This window comes from Vombatus ursinus, unplaced genomic scaffold (genome assembly GCF_900497805.2).
Source record: "Vombatus ursinus unplaced genomic scaffold, bare-nosed wombat genome assembly UNPS02014821.1, whole genome shotgun sequence".
NCBI lineage: Eukaryota > Metazoa > Chordata > Mammalia > Diprotodontia > Vombatidae > Vombatus > Vombatus ursinus.
Window position 1 is genome coordinate 30,677,201 of NW_020954599.1, and position 16,667 is coordinate 30,693,867.

At 37.5% G+C, this 16,667-nt stretch overlaps 1 protein-coding gene across 1 annotated transcript in view; it reads left to right on the plus strand.

The window, feature by feature from the left end:
* PDLIM3 (PDZ and LIM domain 3) overlaps window positions 1-8,872 on the plus strand; it is a 53,642-nt gene extending 44,770 nt beyond the window's left edge. The window contains exons 4-6 of the mRNA XM_027837456.1: window positions 2,100-2,227; window positions 4,998-5,109; window positions 8,297-8,872. Coding sequence (XP_027693257.1) covers window positions 2,100-2,227; window positions 4,998-5,109; window positions 8,297-8,486 — 430 coding nt within the window. The 3' untranslated portion in view covers window positions 8,487-8,872. The remainder of the gene's footprint in view (window positions 1-2,099; window positions 2,228-4,997; window positions 5,110-8,296) is intronic.
* The last annotated feature ends 7,795 nt before the right edge of the window (window positions 8,873-16,667 follow it).

The window sequence follows — 16,667 nt, forward strand, 5'->3', positions numbered from 1 at the left end:
GGAAGGAAGGAAGGAAGGAAGGAAGGAAGGAAGGAAGGAAGGAAGGAAGGAAGGAAGGAAGGAAGGAAGGAAGGAAGGAAGGAAGGAAGGAAGGAACCAATGAAATCTCTGGCTCCAGTTCAGATTAAGCAACTCCCAATGCATTCTGTGATGGGTAGACTCCATCTCAAACATGGGGTCCAGTCGTGGCAATATAATGTAAGATGTACCCACATTTCTTGAAGAATGGTTGAAGCAACTGAGATGTTTAGCCTAAAGATCTGCCACATGTAAGAGGGAGGGGATTTATTCTGTGTTGTTCCAGAGGACAAAACCAGGACCAGTGAATGATTTCCCTTTCTCCCTAACCAAATCCACCCCACTCACACCCAATGAGTTTCCAAGTGCTATTGCATCCTCTTTAGAGATATCTCTCAAATCCATTCTTTTTCCCCACTGCTTCTACCCCAGTGTAGGTCCTCATCACTTCTTCTGAATGATTCAAATAACCTCCCTCAATTTTCTTCATGTTCCAGTTTGTCCTCTATTCAATCCATCTTTCATATCCCTGCCCAAGTCACCTTTCTAAAGAATTACTTTGGTAACATCCCTGCCCTGCTCTAAAGCTTTTGGTAACTCCTTGCCTAAATAAAGTTTAAACTTCTTAACTTCTCATATGAGGTCCTCTGAAGTCTGGCTTGAACCTACCTTGTAAAATTTATCTCATACTATTTCCCTTCATACACTCCACATCCCACCAACTGGATTACTCTCCATTCCATTCTTCCCTCTCCTATTTCCACACTCATGTTCTCCCCTATACCTGGAAGATACTCCCTGTCCTGTGCCCTGTCTTCCTGTTGATATCATTCCCTTTCCTTCAGTGCCTAACTCACAACCCACAACCTCCATGAAGCATTCCCAGTTCCCCCAAGTGATATCTCCCTTTAAAACTTTTTTCATGGTACTTTTTAGAGAATTCACCCATGACCTCACTTTGTCATTTGATTTGTAGCTATTTTTGTACATGGCTTATTTCCTCTACTGGATTTTTAAGCAATTTGAGATAGGGACCTGTGTCTGATTTCATCTTTATATCACGGGGTAAACAGGAGCCAGTTCTATTTCAAAGTGAGCATTTACACCTCGGAAGACAAATCAGGGCTTGATTTGTTATCTTGTTGATTGTCTAGAAAGCAATGGAGAATATGTTAATAATGAAGATTAAACTTTAAAAGGATGTTGTGGGTACATTTTTTCCCTCAGAAAGCTGATTGTTAAATATTTACCAGGATATCCCTGGTTATATCCCTGGTACCTTGAACAGTGACCTGTATCTAGTAATAAATATTGATGAAATTAAAGCTATAATGAGTCAGGTTTTTGTTTACCATAAGAAAGAATTTTCTAACAACTGGAACTATCCAAAACTAGAATAGGCAGCCTTGGTAGATAATGAGTTCCCGATCATTGGAAACGTTCAAACATTGAATGTCTATCTGTCAAGGATGCTATGGAAAGGATCAATAGACCTAATTAAGTTGAAAGTCATCTTAGAGATGGTCTAGCTTAATTCAGCTTAATTTACAAAAGGGAAGAATCTGAGACCAAAAGAGGTAATATCAGTTAAATGGAACCTCCAAACTTAGATCTTTTGACATGCAACCTATTGTTTTCTCTACTACATCATCCTGTCTCTTCATTGGAAGATAAATTAGCCTAGATAAGTTCTAAGGTCTCTCCAGAGCTCAGATTTTATCAGTCTTTCAATGCTTTCATTCATTTATATCATGATTTGAAATGTGGTCAAAATTTTGCTGACAAATTTGCAGATGTTTGTGCCTCCATCATGACATTTCCCAGTAACAAAACCTTTCTGAAAACAATCTCCAAAGTTTTGGGGGGAGTGAATAAGTTGTTACTGGATGACATTATTAAGGTAAGTTACATGAGGTCACATCACATTTTGCTGCTGAATTGGACTCACTTGGAAGATTATGATTAATATATATTATTCAAGAATTCTTAGTGTTGTGACGGTCATTCCTTATTGAAGCATCCCTATGGGTGCACTGTTTCAGTTGCCTAATGCCTCCCTTTACTTCAATTCCTTTTTTTAGTGAATCAACAGCCTCTGTGCCTCCCCAGTCAGATGTATACAGGATGCTTCATGACAATCGAGATGGACCTACTCAGCCTCGCCAATCAGGCTCTTTCAGGGTGCTCCAGGATTTAGTGGATGACCCTGGTGAGCAACTGTTTATATGTCTGTCCATCTGCTATTGGTCACAGTTGGTCACGGAAGAAGATAGTAAGGGAATACACATATATATATATATATATATATATACATATGCAACAAATTTTAAAAATCAGTTTCAATCAACAACTAAGGAAAATCAAAATCTGATTTTTTTTTCTGACAAAGACAGTATTTCTTTATGTTGTCATTTCACTGCTTAAAAAGACTTTAGTGACTCTATTTTTTTTGGCCAGATCTGTGATTTCATTGTAACAGTGAGGAAACTCCCTCTGCTGATACAGTTCTGCAACTATTCTATAATTTACAGTCTTAAGAGAGTTGTCTAGGGTTCTCAGAGTTTAAATGACTTCCTCAAAATCACACAAGCCATTATGTCTCACAGGCAGAACCTGAAGCCACATCTTCCTGACTCCCAGCCAGGCTTTCTATTAACTACACCAGGCTCCCTCTAGTTCAGGGACCCTTTGGCAACTAGGTAAAATCTATGGACCCTTTCTCAGAATAATGTTTTTAAATGTATACAATTAAAAATTTAATTATAATCATCCTATAGGATTACAAAGGAAACCAACTGTATTGAAATGCAGTTGTAATTTTTTTTTTAATCCACAGACCCCAGTTTAAGAAACTCTGGCCAATAGGATAAAGTAGAAATGGCATTTAAAACCCTCTACTACCTGTCCCCTAACTTGTCTTTCCCTGCCTCCCATGATTTCTATACTCCAGTCAGTCTGAACAATATGTTTCTAGATCTTTTCCTGAACTATCCTGCTTCTGAGTATTCTCCCAAGTTCTTTATCTTCATTGGACAAAGACTTCTTTCTTTAAGGTCCATCTTAGGTGCTTCCTCCTCCATGAAGCATCTGCTGATGCTCCCAGGTGAAAATTATTTCCCTGGAGCATTCCATTAAGATCTCTTTTGTCCCTATTGGCCTATATTATATTTAATGGTGTCTTTATACATTTCCTCTAAAAAGCAGTAAACTACTGTTTAATTTTGGGTCCCTGGAGCCCAGCATAGTGTCTTGCATTTTATAAATATTTGTCAAATTACCAAAAAAAATCAGTTTTCTGTTTATATAAAAGACTTGTAGCTATTAGAAAAAATTATGCTTCATAAGGCCTCAAATAATGATTGCTTAGAAGAACCAGAGATGTAAGTCTGATTTTTTTTTTCAGAATAGACTGCTCTAAAATGTTCTATACAGAAACCCAATAGGTACAAAGCATATAATAAAATGCGGGAAGGTCAGTTGTATCTCCAGATCTATTCTCATGGATAATGGTGTCCACAATAAATTAATCAGTGGATAGTTATGGAAAGCCTACTTCAATAAAGGGATGGTAGGAGAATGATAAGTTTGTGTTAAATTACCATATTGTGTTAAATAAAAATAAATATTATGGTAAACCTCTGCTCAGTATCTAGGAAACAGACAAAGTAGGGGGGAACCCATAAGGTGAGAGGTATTGAGGAAGTCCCCTGCCCTGAAATATCTCCCTTGTCTTCCACAATGCTTGAATTTCCAAAATTAGAGATCCACTCCTTTAGAAGACGCCATTTTGAGGTCACACAATGCCTTATCAGTCTGTTAACATCCAAATTGGAGTTTCAGATCCTTTCTAAAAATCAGCTGGCTAAGAACTGGGCCCTCAGGTAGGGATACAAAAGCAGAAAAGGATTGATAAAAGGGATGATTTTTGACTCAACCATATTGTTAATACAGTTTTTAAATGTCCATGGAGAAAGACTAAACCAACTCTCTCCATGACTTACTCCAATCTCCAATAGCCTTTATAGAGTAAATTCCTAACCTTTCCCCCATATCCTCTACTAATACAGATTAAATTAATTCTCTGGGTATGTGTGTTTATATGTCTCTCTGCCTAAATTTAGAGAACAAGCTATTCTGCATAGTTGCCTGCAGTTGTTTAGAAACAAGAGCGTATGTACAAAACAGGAATTCTTTAGGTTAAGGTGCTCATCTCAAAAATAGCAGCTGGCTGTGAACTGGTTCAGTCATTAAGGAGAGCAATTCAGAGCTATACTCAAAGGTCTATACAAACTATACATACTTTTTGATCCCGCAATACTGTTACTTCATCTGTATCTCAAAGATAGCAAAGGAAAAAAAGGGAAAGGATCCACATGTACAAAAATATTTATAGCAGCTCTTTTTATGGGAGCAAAGAATTAGCAAGTGAGGGGATGCCTATCATCAAGTGGTATATGATTATGGAATATTATTGTGCTGTAAGAAATGATGAAAGGGATAGTTTCAAAAAAACCTGGGAAGACTTGTATAAACTGATGTAAAGTGCAGTGATCAGAACTAGAACACTGTACACAGTAACTACAATAATGTAACGATGATCCACTATGAAAGACTTAGCTATTCTAATCAAAACAATGAGCCAAGATAATTCCAAAGGACCCAAGGAGAAAAATGCTATCCTCCTCCAAAGAGAACTGATGAACACTGAGCACAGATGGAAGAGTGTTTTCTTTGACTTTATTTTTCTTGCTTTTCCCCCCACAACATAGCTAATGTGAAAATATGTTTTGCATGACTTCATATGTATAATGGGTATTGTATTTCTCACTTTCTCAATGGGTGGGGAAAGGGCTAGAAAAAGGGAGAGAATTTGGAACTGAAAATAAAATTTTTTTTTAAAAAAATAGCAACTAGTGTTTTCAGCAAAGAATTTGGACAGCTGCTCTTATATCATAAATGGAAATATTTTGGTTTTTCAGATGACCGTCCTGCTGGGACAAGGAGTGTAAGAGCCCCCGTCACAAAAACTCATGCTGGCCTTGGGAGTGGACAAAAGATGCCACTGTGTGACAAATGTGGAAGTGGCATTGTGTAAGTCTCCTTTTTTGACCTGGATGTTTTCTATAAATCTTCATCAAGAAAGGACTTACATGAGTTTCAAGGAATTCTTAATTTTTTCTGCCTCATATAACAATAGTGATAGCTAATATCTATATAATACTTGAAGGTTTGCAAAGTACTTCACAAATATTATCTTCATTTATCCTCATGACAACTCTGGGAGGTAGGTGCTATTATTTCCTCAATTTTAGAGTTAAAGAAACTGAGGCAGAAGTTAGGTGATTTCCCCAGGGTCACAAAGCTAGCAAGTAGCAGAGGCTGGATTTGAACTCAGGTCTCCCTGTCTCCAGGTCAGGCATTCTATGCATTCTATTCACTACACCACCTAGCCGCCTTCTAAATTGATAATGTACTTATCCAAGTATCTTCACTATAGCCTTCCTCTGATGGGTCATCCTGTCGTGGAGGTGACCCGTATCTCTTGAAGCCTATACACTAGCAGAACAGAAGCTATGACAGGATTGACTTCAAGTTCAGAATGAAAAAATGTACTCATCTGAAGAGCAGCCTGGTCAGGTTCTGCAAAATTGATCACCTAGCAGAGGTTCCCAAAGCAGGCAATATGATTCCCTGGGGGTGCTGGAACAATGGGGTGTGGTAGTAGCCTCAGGTGCAATTGGGGGGCATTGAATAAAAATAAGGGGGTGGTGGAAGCACAAAGAAAGAAGAGAAGAAAATTCTGAAAAACTGTTCATACGTGTTTCATCTGTTGTGTAACAGAGTTAAAGTCATAGTGATCACATTATTTTCCAAATAAACACACAAAATGCAAGTTATAACCAATGAGTGGTCAAGTCTGCTGACAGGTCTTAACGAGCAAGTGTTGACAGGAGAGCATCTTTGTGTATTGTCGGGAAGTCCAGCATGCATCAGTAGGAATATGTGCCTGTAATGACTTGTTTACAATTCGATACTATATGGTTACATGACATAATATTATATCATTAAAATTTCAATGCAGGAAAAAACCATAAATTTACTATAAATTATTAAATCTAAAATGCATCATTTTTAAAAAATATATTTTATTTTTAAATGTTGCAAATTTTAAAAAAACTGTTAAAGGAGTAAAGAAAGTAGATTTCCATGAGGGTGCTGACTAATTTTTTTTTTAAGAGGGCAGTAGGCCAAATAAGTTTGGGAACCTCTGACTTAAAGACTGGCCACCAAGTATTTGGAGTTTTTTTGTTTGTTTGGGTTTTGGGGGGTTTTCTGTTAGTTTATTTGTTTGTTTTGGGCTATGGCAACCCATAAGAGATTTGGAGAGTTGCTCTCTGCATCAGTGGAAGGCATGCAGTTATCAGTGAAATTACAGCTCAGGGGGAGCTAGGTGGTGCAGTAGATAGAGCACCAGCCCTGGAGTCAGGGATCAAATTCAGCCTCAGACACTGGACACTTACTAACCGTGTGACCCTGGGCAAGTCACTTAACCCCAATTTCCCCACAAAAGATAGAAAGAAAGAAAGAAAGAAAGAAAGAAAGAAAGAAAGAAAGAAAGAAAGAAAGAAAGAAAGAAAGAAAGAAAGAAAGAAAGAAAGAAAGAAGTTACAGCTCATTCAAAGTATCCAAGTATATGCAAGTATGAAAGGAAACAAGTAACATTTTTTTAGGTTTGTATGGATGGGTTGGGTTGAATTTATTTTGGGTTTTTTCCTTTGTTTTACTTTGGTCTAGACTTCTAATTTCATTGGTATAGAGAGCTCTTTGTGAGAAAATTCCCTCTACCAAAGCAGATCAGCAACTGTACTACAATGTCTAATCTTAGAGAATTACCTGAAACCCTGAGGGACTAAGTGACTTGCCCAGGGTCACACAGGAAGTAGGTCTCAAATATGGAACTTTAACCTTGATTTTCCTAACTCCAAGATGAGCTCTATCCACCGTTGCTGTTCTCCTTCTAAATTCACAATATGTTGCTCGGAATCTAAAATCATTGCACAAATAACAAGTACAAACTTCTATGTGTGAAATGTGTTCCTGAAAAACTGTGTAAAACGAATATTTGTCTCTCAATCATTTTGACTTCTACTATAATTTCAGAGATGCAGTCAATTTAAAAAGTTGGATCCAAAATATTTTTAGCCTCATGTTTCATAATCATATAATTTGCTTCAAGGAGTACTTTGCCTTTGTTAACATAGACTAGAATCCTTTTTAATTTTCCTGCATAAACTCCATAAGAAAATTTAGGCAACTACTCTCCATCAGCTCTCGCACAGGCGTGCAAGGAAGACATATTAAAATGTAACAGTTGATTTAGGTTTCATCAGGCATGTTCATTCTCCCCCATGGGTTTTTAGTGTCAAAGTAGCCAAACTGGCAATGATATTGATCTAGATAACATATCAAACAGAATCCATTAGCTTCTCTCTCAGACATTGTATCTTTTACTTCACCCATCTGTCACTGGGTGACTGTGAGTGATAGTGGGGAATGAAGGCAACCAGAAATTGGGGGGGGGGGGCAAGGAGAGGGGAGATACATGGGTGACAAAAGCAGTGATTACTCCCAAGACAGTAACAAGAGCATGTCTATTCTGAAAACCTGAGTGAATTGTTTGCACAGTAGAGAAAAGGTCACTCATGGCTAATACTTTTTGTTGTATTAGTACAGTCTGTACGTCTCATGTGGAAGAGCAGGAGGAAAATAGTACCCTCCCTCCACCCTATATAGTATAATTGGAAAGATTTCTGTTTTCCAGACACACCCTCAGCCAGAATTAGAATCTCATCCAAAGGTGTTATAGTGTTTTTCTTGTCCAATGTCTCACTTTCAAAAGAACTGGGGGTTGGGAAATCCTACAATGCATCCTTTCAATCTCTCCAGAAATGCTTTCTTTAGCAATCTGAGATGCAGCTATTTAAAAAAATAAAATTTAATAAAAGGACAAATTAGTTGATCCCTGTTCAGTGCAATTAACTCCAAAAACCACATCAAACAGAAACCGTAAGCCTGGGCGGGGATTGATCATTTGCTACAGTTATCTTGGGTCTTTTCTGACAACTGTTTCCAAGTTTCACAGCTGTGTGTGATTTTCTTTACAGCTGGAGGCCAGTTGTTTCTCTTTTTATAACAAAAAGAGAACCCACCCTAATTGTAGGGCTCTCACCACCCCGTAATATTTATTTTTTTTCTTTTTCTTTGTTTTTATTAACAGTGGGGCTGTCGTGAAGGCACGTGATAAGTATAGGCATCCAGAGTGCTTCGTGTGTGCCGACTGTAACCTTAACCTCAAACAGAAAGGTTACTTCTTTGTGGAAGGACAACTGTACTGTGAAACCCACGCAAGAGCCCGCACAATCCCACCAGAAGGATATGATGCAATTACTATTTATCCAAAAGCTTAACTGTCTCATGTCGATGCTTAGGGAGCACACGCAGACACCCACACGCATGCACACAAGAAGACATTAATAGCTTTGGGCAGTCATATTAGCGAAATGTCTACTCTAAATCAGAAATAATGGATTTTGAAAGTTGATTTTATTACCAGTTGAGGAATTGGTTAAGAAAGCAAGTGTTAGCTGGGCGGGGAGTGCGAGGGTGGGAAGGGGAGGATTTCATGTATTTAGTTACATTTTGCAAGTATGTTATCTTTGAGGCTAACAAAGTAACTTGAGGACAGTTAAAGCAATAATATTTTGTATGTTTTACTATCCTATTCAAAATTGCTTTTAGAATGGTAGTACATGTAAAAATATAACCAAGATAATACTTCTGTTCAAATTGTGTTTCCTTAACAAGATTATTGCAAATCTATTACATATAAAATAATGATCTTGACTTATAATGCTATCTGAATTTTTCTTTGTCTCAATTATTATGATACATCTAGAGGAAAAATACTTTAGACTTTTTTAGGTTTTTGAAATTTGAAAATTCTGTCATTTGGTGAGATATGCATAATAAACACATGTAAATGTGTTTAAAATAACTAAAAAAGTAAGGCATTCTCATTTAATTCTGGTATAACCAATGCTTCCCCAAAAAGAACTGTCATACATGACGATAGGTAATACCATGCAAGTGGGTGGGACTGGAAGGAAATGCCAACTCCTTTTTTTTTTTTAGTAGTAACTCCCAAAATTGATTCCTTTGCCAAAAACCTATGTATATACACATTAATAAATAAACATTCATGAACAAAATAGCATTTATAAAAACTACAATGAACATTTAAATGCATAGGAACACAGTCTATAATTTATGTATTTAATGAGTTTATAATTAATTTGTTATACTATGCAATCAAATCATCTTTAGAATTCCTTCAGTCAGCAGTATCACAACTAAGCTTCCTGTATATAGAATTATCACTTTTAGTAAAGAAATTAAACTGTCATATAAAATATTAGAATTTCAAAACAATTATGTCTGAAAGACAATGCCAGTGCATTGCAACTGTAAGTTTGTGATATACATGAAAGGACATGTGTATCCACATGGGTTGTCTAAATGCAGTTCCTCAGAATCATTGATAGGTGTGATCTGAAGTCTGGACTTTCCCCTGAGTAGAGGAGAAAAGCCAGACAAGTGAGAGGGGCCAGTAAGCCCCATCTCACCCCCAGAGTACTACAAAGCCAGGAGTTCTTTTTTCCATTCTTTGCAGGGGTAATGTACTAGAATTACATCTATCTGCTCCCTGAATATTACTGGTCTGGATACGATAGGTTCAAAACAATAAAGCTATTTCCTTGATTGCTCTTAAGGGGAGAGAGTTATCCCAAGCTCATACATACAAGCTTTTCCCCCACCAAATACTGGTTACACAAAAGATTATCACAAATTATAAATACTGAATAAAATCCTTTATCTAAGTAAACAGGAAAAAGAAGTTAGAGACATTATACAGATTAAGATATACTAGAAAATACACCAAGTGAATGAGCTCTTTAGATAGCAGTGAAATGAGATTTTAGCTCAACCAAGAGAGAAGCCCTGTTTTCACCCAAAAGGAAATTTCCCAAAATCTCTAGAGAGGCAAACTGGTGAAACATCTCTGAGAAGCCAGTTTCCCCTACATGTCTGCAATTTCCCAAGTCTATCTGTTTGTCTCCGTCTTTGTCTCTCTCTGTCTCTCTGTCTCTCTCTCCCCCTGCCCCCATGTCTAGGGTCACTCCCCAAGAAAATCTGGACAACCTGTGACTCTCCAACAAAAGAAAATCTGCTTTTCAAAGCTTTTGCACTAACTCTGCCCCTCATGTAAGTGTCAAATCCAAAGTGTCAATTCCTACTCAGCATTCTGTCTGCCAGTCTGGAGTCATACATATACGGCATATTCAGCATAATGCCCAAAGCTTAGTTGGAAACCTGGGTCACACAATAATTGCCAAAAGAGCTAAAGAAATAGTTCAAAATCATGGGATACTGAAAGGCTGGGGGGGGGGGGTTCATTTGTTTGTTTTTGGTTCATCTTCCTTGCTTCTACAATATCAGCCTAGATAGGCATTTGTCTATACAATTTTTAAAGCTTTTCCCAAAACTAAGCTATAAAGTACAGTGGAAAGAGTACTGAGTGGCTCTGGATTAAGAAGACTTGAGTTAAAATCCCACCTCTGATTCTTATTACTCAAATGACCCCAAATAAATTCTGCAACATTCCTGCATCTGTTTCCTCATCTGTAAAATGAGCAGGATAGGCTTCTGAGGTCCCTCCAAGCTGTAGACGTATGAATCTAAGTCACCTTTCCTGGTAAAACATCAGAATATCTAAAGTTTACCAAGGCTGTATTACATGAAATAGGTTTTCTCTTCTAACAGTAATTATACATGTTTTCTAAAACAAGCTAGAAGTGTTTCCCTGATGGAATATATGTATACGTTTCCCTTGAAATAAAATAGATTCTCTTACAATTTCTCTCCAACAATAAATAAAAAGCCCATAGAAAAATTTAAGAAACTTTAAGAAAGAAATTTTATTAATACATTTCTATTTATAATATAATAATAATAATAATTCTATTCTAATATAATAATTCTATTTAAAGAAATAGAATGAAGTTGGGTTTTTTTTAAATCTCCCCAAATAAGCTATAAAATGGTAGAAACGAGAAATCAGAATCTGAAAGGAGAGTGATAACTCATTTAACAAACTCTCTGGGAATAAAGCATTCTTTTCTCTTGGCAACCTCAGCTCCTCCCATGGCTTCAAGTACCAATCCTATTATGAAAGTGACTCCAAATGTAGAAATCAATAGCCTTGTGACTCCAGCCTTGTCCTTTCTCCCTCTAAACCCTATGATCTTTTCCTGATCTCTCCATTAAGCTATATTCCCACATTTCCAAATGCCTGCAGAATGCATTTGCCTTGTATCTCAAACTCCATACGTCCAAAACTGAACACATGAACCTTTCCTCAAAACTCTCCCCGTTCTTCCTTAAACTGTGCCATCTTTGTTGATGGCTCCACCATCTTCTAAGTCACCTAGGTAGAAACCCAATCATCTTGGATGCTTCCACCTCTTTCATCATCTTGCCATGGGATCTTCTACCATGTGTATATAATCCCTTTTCTACCTCTTGTTTGCTAATAGAACCCTAATCAAATCAGTACTGCCATTTCTAGTGGGAGGGATGTGCCAATAAGCTTCCTTATGAGTCACCATCCCTGTGACTTTTCAGACCAAAATGCCCCTCCTTGGCTACTACTCTCTTTCACATATGTTTCCCCCTTTTCAAACCCACGCTCCTTGAGGGCAGGGACTGTCTGACTTTTGTTTTTGTACCTCTAATACCTAGCACAGCTACTGGCACAAAAAAAGTGTTTAATAAATTTTTTTCATTCACTTATCTCACACACACACACAATTTTTTGCTAAATCCTGACGATTCCACTGACAAAAATCTCTCGTCTGCCCCTTTCCCTTTCCTTATACTGCTACCACCCCAGCTTAAGCCCTCATTGTCTTTAGCTGGATCTGCATCAGCCTTCTAGTCAGTCTCCCTGACTCCAGTCTCTCCTCTTTCCCATTTATCCTTCACACTGATGCCAAAGTAATCTTTCTAATGCTCAAATATGATATTACTCTTCTACTCAAAAAAGTGGCTCCCCAACACCTATGTAATAAAATACTACTATATTCTATTATTATATAATATAATAAAAAGTTTAATTACTCACCTTGACATTTAAGGTCCTTTACAATCTGGTTTTGACTTAAATTTCCAACCCTGATTTTTATTATTGTTTTTCATGGACTCTAAACCATTCACACTGAAGTACTTCTCTGATCTCATACTGCCTTTTCCCACCTCCATGCCTTTGCAAAGGAACCCTCTCTTCCCCATGCCTAGAACAGACATACATCTCTGACTACAACATCTTTCCTCCAAAGCCCAGCTTAGGTTGCACCTCCTTCATGAAGCCTCCTTTGCTGTGTCCAGCTAGAAGTGATCACTCCTTCCCTGAGACTCTCAGGGTACTCTAACATCTAGTAATATCCACCATTCTTCTGAATGGTACCTATGGCAGGAAGACTAGACGGTCCCTACTATATAGGCTAGCTTTCTCCCTCTCCCCAAAAAAGAGCAGTGAAATCATCTTTAAAACTTAAATGACCTAGAGCAGAGATGTCAGACTCAAATAGAAACTATGACCACTACGCTATATATAAGGATCTCTAAAGCCAGCATATTGACTTAGGAACCCATATATTAACATTACCTATATTCTACTGTATTTTAATTTATGCTATTGAATATTTCCCATTTTAATATGGTTTCTGCACTTGGAAATGTTGCCACCTCAACGTGGCTCCTCAGACAAAGGACTTCTCATTTCCATGCAAGTCAATACACTCTTCCAATTAGAAACACCATTTTGGTGAACAAAGAGGCAAGTGAATCTACCTCCAACTGAACATAGACTAGATCTTTGCTGAAAATCTTTTCCATTCTACTGTTGACTAACCTTGTTTTGCTAAATAATAAATGATCTATGAGAGTTTTGTTTCATTCTTACCCCAAGCCTGAGTCCTTGAGCTGTTGGATAGACCTGAGTCAGGCCCAGAACAGTAATCATACATTTTTAATGTGTATTATAGTCACTTGTATATTTAACCTGTGGCCCAGGGAAGCTCACTGTTTATATGGATTGGGTTCTCCAAAATCTTTAGCCAAGTCAGGGCCTCACTTTAGCTTAAAGAGTGTAAAACAGTATTATTGCCTTCTCAAAGGAAAGATGGAAGGGAAGGAGAAAGGAAGGAAGCAAGCATTTATTAAGTGCCTTCTACATGCCAGACTTGTGACAAGTATAAACACATCAAGCAAGGCAGAATTGTTAGAGAGAACTGATAGAAATGTAGTTTGATATCACTGAGCAACTGGAAAGAAAGGGAGAACAAAGACAAAAGGAAGAGAACTCAGAAGACTCATGTCTTGAAGGTTTATTTCCAGTCAATTCAGGGCAACTAATACAAGTCATGTTCCTTCTTATACATTCCTTAGCTACTTTCTCCTTAAGTTTAGAGGAATTATCTTAACTTCTACATTCTAAGTTCTTCCTGTTGTTATTCAGCTATTTTAGTCATGTCCAATTCTTCCTGACCTCATTTGGGGTTTTCTTGGCAAAGAGACTTGAGTGGTTTGTCATTTCCTTCTCCAATGTGTCCCCATTTTACAGATGAGAAACTGAGGTAAATATGGGTTAAATGACTTGCCCAGGGTCACACAACTAGTAAATGTCTGAACCAGATTTGAACTCAGATCTTCCTGATTCCAGGCCCTGTACTCTATCCACTGCATCACCTCTCTGCCCAACATTCAAAGCTCTAACAGATTTGAATATTAAGGAGTTATATGCATATACAACACATACACACATATATATTTTTCCAATGAAAGACTTAGTTTTGAATCAAGAGAGTCCTGTCCTATTCACAGTACAAAACTCTCTCTTTGATCTCATAAATATGATTCATTAAAGAATACAGTTTTAGATGAACAGGGTCCCACCCCATTTATAAATAAAAACTCCCCTTCTCAATTTAGTCAACTCAAAATATTGGGGACCACTCTTTCCTACAACCCATTTTCTGGCTAAAACCTGAGGGAAGGGATGGGTGAAGTGTTATCTCCTTTCCCTCATTTCACACAGTTATAAGGTAACTGGGCTCAATCTTTAATTATGACATTGCTAAGGACGGCTAAACAGGCAAGCTTGGAAATACTACTTATAAGTTAACTTCTCTCAAACAACCAAAGACAGCAGCCACTTACGAAATACTCAAAGCAAAATTTGGTTAAATTTTGGCTCAAGAATAATAAATGTAAATTTGCAAAAAGAATGTTAAAATTGTTTTTATATGTAATTGGGGAAAAATAAAATATTAATTTTTTAAAAAAGAATAATATATGTATCCACTTTAATAGGTTAAATCCTACTCCACCATAGCTCTCATGTGTGAATATTTTTCAAGTGATGCGGGCATAGAGTGCCAAGGACTTATTTTGGGATGAAGGATCTGGTACTAAGTATAGACTTTATCCATTTATTTCTTTGATCCTTCAGCTGTTGAACAGGTGTAAAGAGTGTACCCATGCCATCAATTTCTGCTTTAATAGCAAAATTATTCTGGTAGATTGAGAAACCATACCCCTCCCCAGGTCATACTCTTATTTCACATTATTTTCTAACCAAGGTATGGAATTTGTCAAAATATGAAGATATAAAGAAATACCCAGAAATATTTTATATACATGCAGTATATTTTATCTGTAATCATTTAGAGCAGGCTACAAATAAACAATAAATAAACAAGGTCACAGGCAGTAGCCAAGTCTAAAAGAATTGTAAAGTAGGTAAAGCTGATCAATGGTGCCCCTCGGCCTCCCATCTCAGTACTCCTGTTTTTCTTTTCTAAGCCCCTAATGCAGTCAGTACCTTTATGTATCTTGACTTCCCCAAATCCCCTCCTATTTCCCCACACCTGGGCCTGCCCTTTCAAAACAGTGCTCCATGCCTCAGAGTTTTCTAGAACTTCCCCACCCCGACCAAATCAGCAGTTACACATCCTTTGTCCCATTCTCTCTGGTCCCAAAGGAGTGATTTTATTGTTAAAAATTCCAAAGATAATGTGAAGACAGTAGGGGAAATGTGAAGCACTGGGAGCAGCTCACTAAACTGCATTAGTTAATATGGCTAGGCCTAACTATAGACCCAATTATTTTACAAGTCATTTAATTCTTTTAATTTAACAAGTATTTATCAATTATTTACTATATGCACAGAACACTAAGCTTTCCTCTGTTCCATGATCACAGAACTATACTCCAAACCCAGTCTAGTCACCTGAAAAATAAGTCACAAGGAGACTGTTATGAATTCATTACCACTACAGAAACAACACCTAAGGTGTATGCCCTATTTATGGTGGAAGTTAGGGAAAGGTCTGACACCAGCACCCTGCTAGTTCAAGTTCTGTGCTGGATCAAAATAAGGCATTCATGAGTCATTGAACAGTTAACCAAAGGAGGCTTATTTAGTTCTAACATAGCATGAATTTGCACCAAAGACACAGTGACATTTAGGTTGTATAGATACAATTCCCTTCATCTTCAACTGGAAATGATTCAGCTCAAATGCGCAGTTTGGTGACTTCCAAAGTCTTCAGCCAGCCATCTAGTCAAAGATATCCCAACCCCACATGGATGGGAACAGCTATGCCCCTAGGTGACCAAGAGGCCATAACAATACAGCCAGAGATTACCAGAAAGCTGCATTGAAGGAGGCATAGTTTGAGCATTGTGCCCCACCTCTGGGCCAAGCAAGTCTTGGCTCTGTCACCTTTTCCTATACCTTGTTGGGAGCAGGAGGAGGAGGAGAGGGGAGCATAATCTTCTGGTAGATTTTGGTCCTACTGAACTCCTAGAAAAATACTCTTTGCTTCTATATCTTCACTTCCCACTCCTTAATCCCTTGAAATCTGGCTTCCGTCCCCACCACTTGACTGAAATTGTGCTCTCAAAGGCCACCAATAAGTCAATTCAAGTCCACAAGTATTTATTAAGAAACCAATATGTGCCAGGAACTATACTAAGTGCTGATGATTTCTTTATCATTAAATTCAATAGCCTTTTATCCATCCATCCTTGTCTGTCTTGACCTCTCTGAGGCACTTGACACTATTGACCATCTTGTCTCCTCGTGAATACTCTCCTTTCTGGATTTTTGTGATGCTTCTCTCTGCTGGTTCTTTTCCTAGCTCTCTAGACATTCCTCAGTCTCCTTTTCTAGATAATCATCCATGTCCAGCTTCATCCTTCCTTATATCAAATACAGATAATTTAAAAAGCACTTTTGAAGTGCTTATCATATTCCTGTAAACATAAGCTCATTATGAGTAGAGATTGTTTCATGATTTCTGCTTGTATCCACAATATCTAGGACATAATATTTCATAAATACTTGATTACATATTAATCACTTGATTGAGTGATTATAAATAAAGCTTAAGATTGGCTGGGGAAAAGGCATATGACTGACACTGGGTATTAATGAATATGTAACAGTTAATGAGAGCTTTAACAGA